The sequence below is a fragment of the Triticum urartu genome, chromosome 5 (genome assembly GCF_003073215.2).
Source record: "Triticum urartu cultivar G1812 chromosome 5, Tu2.1, whole genome shotgun sequence".
NCBI classification, from domain to species: domain Eukaryota; kingdom Viridiplantae; phylum Streptophyta; class Magnoliopsida; order Poales; family Poaceae; genus Triticum; species Triticum urartu.
The window spans coordinates 583,595,780-583,606,990 of NC_053026.1; the positions used below are offsets into that span (position 1 = coordinate 583,595,780).

At 45.6% G+C, this 11,211-nt stretch overlaps 1 protein-coding gene across 1 annotated transcript; it reads right to left on the reverse strand.

The window, feature by feature from the left end:
* Nucleotides 1-4,367: 4,367 nt before the first annotated feature.
* On the reverse strand, nt 4,368-6,858 carry LOC125510954 (60S ribosomal protein L4-1-like). The gene is made up of 2 exons (XM_048676238.1): nt 5,682-6,858; nt 4,368-4,744 (listed from the first exon to the last, which is right to left on the reverse strand). Exons 1-2 carry the CDS (start codon nt 6,780-6,782, stop codon nt 4,631-4,633), a joined length of 1,215 nt encoding a protein of 404 aa, XP_048532195.1. The 5' UTR covers nt 6,783-6,858; the 3' UTR covers nt 4,368-4,630.
* Nucleotides 6,859-11,211: the final 4,353 nt, after the last annotated feature.

Sequence of the window (11,211 nt, forward strand, 5' to 3'; positions counted from 1 at the left end):
TGGATAATCGATCCTCCTCTATTTAGTTTCTTTGTTTGCACGGTCAAATTCAGCTTACAACATCTCTGATATGGATTGTTGGTTCTCCAGCTATTGGACTTATATGGGGACTTCCGGAAGGTGCCCTGTTTTGTTTCACCATGTTACAGGTTGTTTCTTCTGTTGACTTCAATCTTTTCCTGATTTGCTTTGAATATTGTGCTTCCTATGGTTTTCTCTGCCCTTGGTAACTACGTGTCCTTGCAGATATTGACATGGATGAGAGATGATATAGTTCGCTGTCTGGAACTGGTGCTGTGACTGACTGATCTCTCCCATCCAAGCAGGTTTATCCTATCCCCTCACTGTTTTGATGCATTATTTAGCTGTTTATAAGTAGCTTCGTCTCTCCAAAGCAAAAATTCATGAGAAGGTCTCTTGGTCGTTGCAGATCCTAATTGACTATTTAGGTTCAACCTGATGCAGAGTTATCTGTTTGAAGATCTTCTAAACCCTACACCTTTCCAATTCATTGCAATTTGTTCAGCATATAAATTATCTTATTATGGAGAAAATTTGAACATTCAGATTGATTTGTTGGATAGATTCGAAGGTTTCTCTGGGGCTTCAGTCTAGATGGGACATCCTAAAACTGAAAAAACTCGGTGCTCTCAACAAACGAAAAATTATCTTATGCCATGTTATCTCCTGAAGAAACTACTGTTGTCTTGGTTGCCTTTTGCTCGTAGCATTGATCAAGCCATGCCGGTAGCCATTCAAAATATGATACCTTTTTGGTTTCTGATCCTCTCTGTGGTTTACTTTGTTATATCTGTACTACCCATCCATGTGTTTCTGTTGGTCTGTTGGCCTGGCTTGTTCTTTGCACAGTATATGTTGGAATTGGTGGGTGTGCCCTGTAGAGTCAGGTCAGTGCCTGGTCTGCTCTCAATGCAAAAATTAGCTATGTTCCTCTCTTCTCCAATCTCCAGTGGCTAATCAACGATTCTGTCTGTCGCGTAATACAAGGTGAATTTTATCTCGTTTATGATATGCGCATTTGTTCGTTTAGATACAAGACAGTGGAGATTGTATTGAAGGGTAGAGGTTTGGGTGATTCATGGATGTTCTTTAGCACTTCGGATGATATCTTAAGTCTGGGATTGGAATTGTTGGTCATGCCTGCATGGTTGAGGATTCATAAGTATCTTGAGGCGCGACTGGACTGTTTAGATATATTCTCCTCTTTGATTTCTCCATATGAGCAATTTGGTTTCTGTTCTGAGTATTATTTGGATTTTTGGTTGCTCTCCAGCATTTGAGCGTAGGCTTGCCCGGACTACTTTTTGGCTCAATAATTGCTCTAGGAGATTCTTCATGATTTGATCTTGTCAAACTTCTCTCTTAAATTTTAACATTCCAAACATTGTCCTTTCTTGTCAGTAACTCTTAGTTCTATGCAGATATGACGTACAATGAGGATAATTCAAACCAATGTGCATAACTTCACTAAACCAGGCTTATCCCCATCTCCCTTGCTATATTTGTTCACATGTTTTCGATGTTGAACAGCTTTCTCCAAAAATGGTTAGGCATCATGGTCTTTTGGTCATTGCAGTTGTACTTGACAATTTTACTGACTTCACATTTTCTATTTAGTTAGCTAGAAAAATTAGCTTCCAAACTTATCCGCAGAGGTGAAGAGTTCTAAAAGCTTGTTTGGGAACTTCGTTCTGGATAGAGGAGTCTTCTACAACCACAAACTTATACCTATGCTGCATCCTTGTTTTGACTCATTGTCCAGTTCTAATTATGGTCTGACTTTCCTTGAAGAAATTTCTAAGTATGCCTATTATATTTTGGTTGTTCATTGATCGGCACTGTTGGAGATTTTATTGCAGATTGTAGAGTTGGAAAGTCTAGCAAAACGTCAGTTGTTGTGTAGACTTGGTGAAGCCCGGGCGGTTTTGACTTCTGATTAATCCTGATCCTGAAGCATATTACTTGATTTGGTATTTGTGGCAGCTTTCAGTTTGAACTTGCATTCAGTGGTAGTTTGGAGTTAGTAGTGTGCACATCTGGTTCTTCCAACCGTCCTGAAGCATCTTATTACTTGGTTTCTGTTGCGCCATCCTACTGATTACGACATCTGCTTCAGCTTGCATGTGGTTTGGACGGAATATGATCTCAGCTTTTGCTCTGAATCAACAGAATGCTAGAAGTAACGATGTCCTAACTGGAAGTTCCTTTAGTCTCAAACAAGGATTCAACAATGGAAATATCAGTTCATACTCAAAGTTTGCATGGCAGATTATCAAATTTTGATTTGGCTATAGATTACTACTTGGTTGACATACTGTTTCCGGAAGTTGGGTCTTAATATTAGGCTGATTGTATCTATAATCTTATCTTTAGCAGTAATATCTTTAGCTTGCAAATTTATCACCTTGTACATGAGCTCTAAATGCGGTAAAAGATTTGCCAGTCTACTATTCTACATTTTCTTGTCCACACTTGGTTTGCTCATTTAACTATTTTCCTATTGAGTTCTTTAGGATCATCTTATGACACACAATCAATTTTTGATGTGCACAGATTTTTAACTTCAGTGATAAAGAAAGATCCCTTCTAGTTGTTTGCTGGCTCTCTCACTTGACTTGTAGTTGGGTAATGTTGATGTCTTGATATGCAGAAAGAGGCTAAGGAATTATTGCCATATACTAAAACAATGGAGAGTTGAAGCTTCTGAACTGGAAGCTTGAACAAATAGTTTGCCCTGAACACTCTACTCTTGATGTCTTAGATTACTGTCATCTCCACTAATCATGATTCCGGTTTGGTGGTATGGAATTGATTTTTCAGAAAATGATGTTCTTCTCATTGGTGCTTCGCTAGTTGGGATCTGGATTACATATCTTCAATTCAATGCATCTTCTTGGTTTGCTGGAGAACTCCTGGTTTTAATTTGACAACTAGCAAAACAGTCTGGCTAATTTGATGATTCCTGCTGATTGTGTACTTTTAACTCAAGTAGCTCATATTCCTGGATTGAAGACAAAAAGCGTTCACACATCTTAACGTCTTCTAATGGCTAATTTGATCTGGTCTATGGGATCTTCAACTACATTTTCTCAAATCTCTAATTACATAATCTTGGTTTTCTTCCTAATTTCAATTTCCTTCGCAGCTAGCAAATTTACTAATTTGCCGATTCCTGCCAATTGCATAGTCTTGACTCCAGCTATGCATATGCCACACATTATGCATAGTCCATGCATCCTGAATTTTGCAGTCTGACCCTATAATAATGGGATAAAACTGCAAATTCTTATTTTCAAGATTGAAGGTTTGAATCACCCTCACCCCACTATAGAAATTAGTCACTCTCCATTGAGGCTACGGAATTTATAGCTTTCTTTGTTTATGCCCCTGTGTCTATCTTATGATCTTGTGCAATTGTTGTGCAAATATTTTCTGGCTTGTATGCTTAGCTGAAATAATTGGTTGTAGTGTTTGCTAATTTTTTGTGTCTAGTAGTTCTGTAGTTTAACACTGCCTTTGCCGGTCCCAAGCCCGGATGAGAAAATGTGGAGGGAACTGCATCGTTTGCATTAGAACTTGCATGGTCCCAAGTCCGAATATTTGAAATTGATTAACAGTGAATGAGGTGAGTATAAGCTACGGTCCTTACCGGCCTAATCGTATAGTGTGGTAGCATATGATTCAAGCTTTGAAATGCATCCTTTCTATGGTCAGTGTTAGAACTGACTGTCTCGCTGATTCCTTTCTGAAGCTGTACTAGGTCGGTGTTATTCTTACGGTCCCAACGGAAAGTGAGTGTATATAGATCTGCATGAAGGGCCTCGTGTACAACTACTATCCAGAAAGATGTAGTTCAGTTGTTCTGGGTAAGAGAATGCTATGGTAACCTGCAGTTTGCTGGACCTAGATGCAAGATGGTTCATCAGTTCACTGGTAATTTCTACTACTAGGGTGTTGTTGTAGACATGTCTCAGCATCTTGGATCATTAAAGTAGTAAGCTAAATGCTCTTATATCGTTATTTTCAACCTAAAAGCAACTACAGAACTAAACTTAGATCTATGCAGTGCCTGGGCGAGCTTGAACGAAATCGTTACCACAGAAACAGCAAGAAATTGAGTGGTGAACATGCAAAAAAGCGTAATTATTTTATGCATCTACTAGTAACAACATCAGGTTTTTAAGGGGGGAGAAAACACAACCTGCAAGTGACACATTATCACAGAACAAAATCAACAATGATAAAGCAGTGTCTCTTGAACGTCTATGCAGTAGACTAAAAACGTTGCAAAGAAATTCATAACAAGCCGTGCAAGAAAGAAACTGCGGGTATGCCAACCACAAAACTTCACAATGCCAAATATTATTTCGCATTCATAATAGAGTATATATGAAAAACACGACTCAAAATCTGAACTAAGAACTCGACGACGATAAAGCATGCAATATAACATGTCTCGCAAAATGCGTCCATAGATAAAACACTCAAGATAAACAGCTACCAAAACAGCATAAGATGTCTCAGACTCCAGATAAACGATAACATGACACAAAATCATACTTTAGGGTCTCTTAAGGTAGGACGATAGACTGCTACTACAACTAGATGATCACTGGCTGACGCCGAGCCACTTGGAGAAGACGTCAAACTCAGTGTAGTCGCTGTCAGAGATCATGGTCTGGTACCAGGCCTTCCCAGCAGCCTTGATCTTAGATGCCTCCTCCTACAATAACAAGTGTTCCTCAATCAGTATGAGAATAACAAATACAGGATGCAGCATATGGAATTTAACCATCAGATATCAGACAACTTTTGAAAGGGCAACAGAAAAACAACAGTATCCCAAGCACCCAAACATGAAAAGAAATGCTTTTAATTCACCAGCAATAACTTTGATCACATACAATTTCCTACTCTTGGAGTTTCAAATGCAATCATGATTAATGTTAAAACAATACTGCCTCAGATTTTCAGTACAGCAAAACCAAGCAGTTCATGTCCTTCCCAGGAAGATTCAGTGCTAAAGTAACAAGACAAGTAAAAAGGCAATCAAGCTTCAAGACAAACTGAGATAAATAGCATACAACAAGCAAAAAACAATCACATTGCATACTTAAAAATTCAGTATGGCAGGCCATCAAAGAAATTGCACATTGTATTCCTTTAGATAAAGAATGTATGCATCTTAGAGCAACACAACCATCCATACTGATGAATCAGGCTAACAAAGCAAATATACTAACAAATCAAGACATGCAACTACAAACTGAAGTACACAGAAACGCACTACAAGTATATGTAAAGAAAACAAAATTAGTGTGCTTGCTCCATATAGAACAGTGCAAACGTACAACCACAAGGCGCTTTGAATAGCAAGCATCATAAAGTTGAATTATCTAGATAATATCAGGTTTTAGGCATTCAAGAATAGTTATCATCATAAACTGATCAGATCCTATTAATGAATCAGGCATTCCAGAATTGTTATCATCATAAACTAACTAATCATAACCTATTGATGAATCAGGCTACATACCACTACACAAAGACTTGCTCAAACCTTAGTACGAACATCCAACAATTACTTCAGAATTGTAAGCTATATGTAATCATGTGTAATTAGATATGAAACAGATGGCAAAGGGAAGAGAGTAGCATACCGCGCTGAGCTTGGTCCTCTTGGAGTTGATCTTCTCCTTCCTGGCCTTAACACGGGCTGCCTCAGCAAGAACTGCCATCCTGCGGGCAGTTCCAAAATAGGGGTTCAGCTTGAGGACGGCAGCAGCGTTCTTCAGAGGGTTCTTCCTGGCCTCCCTGCGCTTGACCTCCTTGTTGATGGGCTTCACCACAGACTGGACCTCATCAGAGTTGATGAGGCGGCCAAGGTCAGCATTGGTCATCTTGGGCCTGGGGAGAATGAAGCCCTTCTTCTTGGAGGAAGACGCCTCAAAGGAGCCGTACACCTCGTCCAGCTTCTTGAAGGCAGACTCGGTCCAGATCACAAACCGGCCAAGGTGGCCACCAGGGGCAAGGTCGAGCAAGTTGAGGCGCTCGACGTTGGCAACATCCACACCAGGGAGGTTGCGGAAGGCCTTGACGATCTTGGAGCCCTCGGTGCCGTAGACGATGAGGGGGCCCTTGCGGTTGATGTACCTGCGGTTGCGCATCTTACCCTTGCCGGGGCGGATGCCCACGGACAGCTTGGCCTTCTCGGCGTCGGCGTAGGCGCCCAGCTGCTTGAGGACCTTGATGGCCTGGGCGGTCTTCTCGATGCCCTCGGCCGAGTCGGAGACGACGAGCGGGAACTCGGGGACGGACTCGATGCGGTGGCCGCGGGCGGTGACGATGGCCGGGACGGCGGTGGCGGCGAGGGCGGAGGCGACGGCGACGCGGCGGAGGCGGACGTTGACGCGACGGTGCCACTTGCGCCAGATCCGGGTGGGCGCGAACATGCGTCCGCCACGGCACATGTTGCCGAAGGCTCCCTGGCCGGCGCGGTGGGTACCGCCACCGCCGACACGCGGGATACGCGAGACGGCGCGACCCGTGCCCCAGGACTCGGCCGAGGTCTGGTGACCGGCCTTGCGGGAGACGGCGTAGGGCTGGCGGCTGTTGCAGGAGACGAGCCTGTGGACGAAGGTGATGACATCGGGGCGGATCGGCGCCTTCATGACGTGCGGCATCGGGACGCCGGCCGCGTCGGTTGCCATGTCCCCGTCCAGAGCCTTGACGGAGACGAGCGGGCGCGCGGTGGTGGCCATGGCGGCGGCGGCGGCGGGGAGGAGGAAAGGGTAGCGGCTTGGGCGGCGGCGGGGGGAGAGGCTGGAGAGGGCGAGGGGAGGTGGGAGTTTATATGGATGAGGGGTTAGGGTTTGGCTTGGGAGCTGGGCTCTCTGGGCTTTAGGTCACTGAATGGGCGAATGGATGGATGGAGCCGAGCTGGGCCGCAAGATGGTTCGTGAAGTGGAGTAAAAGATCCTTTTTTTTGAGACATTGGAGTAAAAGGGATGTTTCATGGCCCTGAGGAAAAAAATTCCCTGGTCCATCTACGGCCGGATGGTTTTTCTCGGTGGAAAAGAAGTGATGGTTTATATGTCTCCAAAAAAAAGTGATGGTTTATTCACGTCCAAATCCAAAAAAAAAGTGATGTTATTTCAAGGGGGCTGCTAAGCGTCGGCCTACCCTAAAAAAAATACTAAGCGTCGGCCGCCTCGCAAGCCGTCAGATCTGCTCATCATGATTTCCATCATTGCAACAAGACACTTGTTGCAACTGAAATTGGGACCTTATTGCAACCCTTTTTTTAGGTTGCACACATGACTTTTTTGCAACAAGAATCTTGTTGCAATTGCAACAGGATGTTTGTTGAAAAAAAATATATCTCTGGCTCGTCGTGTCCGTTGTCAGTCTCGTCTTCTCCAACGACGATGTTGCTCAACCCAGGAATATGAGTTACTTGAGTATATTCAGATTTTAGGAAATCTTTTTCTGAAAATTTTGATATATTATATGTCTATATAATGTTTTTACTTTGTTTAGTTTCATTTCTTTTATGATGTGTTTAAAAAAGATAGATCCAGCCGGCCAGGCCAGCGCTAATCGCTCGGCCCAGCCAGACCTTCGGCCCACGGCCTGCCCCGCCGCGAGGTACTCTCGCCTCGGTCGCCCGCACCCATCCCCTCTCTCGCTCGCCTCCCCGCGCTCACTGACGCCCGACCCCACATCTTCTTCCTCCTCCCGCAAGCCACACGGAGCACCGCCGCCGCCGGAATCCCGATCCTCACGGGATCCTCTTCCCCGATTCACCCCTCCTCCAAGCACCCCTATATATACTCTCCCCCTCGACCTGTTCCCCTCCTTCCCCCCCACCAATAACCCCCGTCTACTCATCAACTTCTCGCCGGAGCCGAGCGTCGCCGCCGCGCCATTGCCTTTGCCCCGCTCGTCTCCAACCTCCTAGACCCCTCCCACCACCACCAAACACCCCGCTGTCTACTGCTGCATCGCCTGGTGCACTCGTCGGAGCTCGAGGACCACCGAAGCATACCCACAAGATCTTTTCTGATCTGCAGCAGTCCTCTTGATTGTCTCAAAAATCAGACTCGTGATCTTGACTTTTTGAGGAACATCAAATATCTGCAGCAAGTTGATTGAATGTCCTCTTATCATCTTGTGATCTCCAGATTTGGGTAACAGAGTATGCCTTAAGATTGTGTTGATTGTAGGCAGACCAGACAACAGATAATGCACAGATCCAAGCTTGTGTGTCTCCAAAGCTTTGTTTGGGATCTCCTTATACATGTTTGCCATTGAGTTGTGGTCCTTCTTCTTCTTGGCATACACATCCAAATCATCCTCATGCTCTTCTGGGGCATTGATCAACTTGGCCCACTCATCAACAGTTGATTGGTACCTTGTACCCTCAGACATCCATATAATTCTACCATCTAGATAGAAATGAGCTGTAGAATAGATGAGCATCACAAAGTGCAGAGTTTTTGCAAAACAAATTAGTCAAAACTTAGTTTTAGTTCTCCATAGAAATCATTTCGGAGCTACCGATTTGTTAAACTCGGTGATACCGAAGCAACTGTTGAAGTCTAAACTAGTGAACTCGGTCAGACCGAGTCACAGTTCGGTGGCTCCGAGATTGCTAGGGTTTCATAGAGAATCGAATTCGGTCGCACCGATTTGCAATTTTTGGTCAGACCGAAAAGCGCATGTGCAATGGCCTAAGCCAAATCGGTGGGACCGATTTCTACAACCCGGTCGGTCCGAGATGAGTTCGGCGGAGACCTAACCCTAGATTTTCGAATCAAACCTAACCTAAAGGGAGTTTTCTCTGGATAGATTGATTTCATACATGGTGAAAGTGCTAGTGATCGACTAGAGGGGGGGTGAATAGGCAATTTTTATGAAAGTCTTCAAAACATGGAAGTTTCAAAGACAAACGATAGAAATAAACCTATTACCATGCAGCGGAAGGTAGAGTACACTAGGCAAACCATAGTCAAGTATTCAATGAAGTGAAAGCGCAATGACTAATAGCAGCTAGGCAGTAAGGATCAGGTAGGAAGATATTGTGAAGCCAATTAGAACAAGCAGTCACTCAGTGAAGACAAAAGATAATGCAATCATACAATGACTTCATAAGGACCAACAGTAAGTAAAGGGAAGGGAAGGATGAAACCAGTGACTCGTTGAAGACAATGATTTGTTGGACCAGTTCCAGTTGCTGTGACAACTGTACGTCTGGCTAGGGCAACTAGGTATTTAAACCTGAGGTCACACAGTCCCGGACACCCAGTCCTGAACACGCAGCTCAGGACACTCAGTCCTGTGACGCCCCAAGACCGGAGCTTCAGTTGCCTTCCAGGGTTTCCGGGTTTCATCATGTGATTTGTTTGGTTCATCGCTTTCATCTTTGCATCATGTGCATTGCATCATGTCATTTCTTTTCTTAACTCAACTAAATAAATTGCATGGATCTTCGGTCCATTTAAATCGAGGGATATTCACTATGGTGATTACTCTTTAAAACATATCCTCCCGATAGTAGGGAGCTATATTAAATATTTCTTCAATTTGAAATTCACCATAACACACTTGCAAAATCCCAATGCTTTAGTAATCACGTCTCTTGGCCTTTAACTTTGCCCATAAATTCTTTCGTCATTTTCCGGAGCTCCACAAAAAATCCGAACATTTTTGGACCTTCCAAACCCTCACTTCCTATTCGAACCATTTGAATTTAAATCAAATGAGTTTGAATTTAAACTTTCAAAAATGCCCACTCCATTTTTCTTGGAACATGCGCATTTTTGTGAGTCCGGGAAATTTATTCCTGTGCCCAAATTCTTCCTCTAACCTTCTCTTTTCTCTTTTCCTTTCTCTTATTGTTCTCTGTTTTGTAAAGAGAAGAATTAAGAGGGAAGAGAGAAGCCTAGCCAGCCTGGCCATTTGGGCCTCCAGCAGCCCCGTCCCACCAGTGGCCCAAGGCCCAGCCGGCCTCTATCTAACTAACCCTAGCGAGCCCCGATCCCATCGCTCTCCCTCCGCCACCAGGAGACCCTCGCTCAACCTCCTCCTTCTCTCGATCCCACTCTGGTGCCCGACCACGTCTCTCCCTCGCAGGCGCGATCCCCTTCTTCTCCTGATCTCCCTCTCGGTCCTTCCCTCGCACGAGCCTTCAAGGCGTCTCGCCTCCGCCCAGACCAGCGACACCCCTGCCCGCAGCCTTCCTCACTCGGTCTTGAGCGCCTCGCTGCCGCACCTCGCTCGCCTCCGCCTCCTCGCCATGGCCCCTCGCAACTGCTCCTCTGCCTCGCGTCGCCTTATTCACTCCCCTGCATCAGCCCCGGAGATCACCGCTGCCGGAAATCGCCAGGTCTGGCGACCCCTCGTCCAGCGGGACCTCTCCTTCATCGCCGGCCTTTGCTGTGCGCGACGCCGCCTCCCCTGCCTCGCACCAAGGCCGACGCCGGCCACTTCATCCTTCACCGCCCCATGGAGGCCTGAGCCATCGACCTCGTCGGGCCTCCTCCTCTGTTCCGTGCCGCAGCCAAACTCTGGTTCGAGAGGAGCTCGATCCCGAGCACCTTTCTGTCCGTCCATGCTGCCGTCATGTCCATGCTACAGCCTCGCGCCGTCTTCCCTTGCTCAGCAGCAGCTTGTCATCCCCAGCGCTGCCCCTGCCCGAGTCAAGTGCCACCAAGCCCCTGATGGATGCGCCAAGTCCCCGACGAGACCCGTTTTTCGTCCAGTTCAGCTACATGGCTATGACCTTAGATTTCGACCGCAAGTGGCAAGTACCCCACCCGGCAAGACCACACGGACGCTCGAACGACTACGCGGATTCGCCAAGTACACCTTCATCAAGACCGATGCCCGAACAAGCACCGTTTGCGTGATTACGTCAGGTTCAACTACTTTGACTACGAACGGTGACGACCCCGAACATCTACGGACGTGTACGACTATCGTTTCCGAAGAACCGCGGGTCACAAATGCCGTGAACAACTACCGTCACCGAAGAATTATGAACCAAAAACTTCAAGTTCGACTACCGTCACAAGGACGAGACCGGCAAGTCCGAAGACCCCAAGTACCACTGCAACCTTGAAGAGTTTCAAGTTCATCATGTTCGACTACTGATAAACATGTACCACTACCGTCGCCGAGATCGCGAGA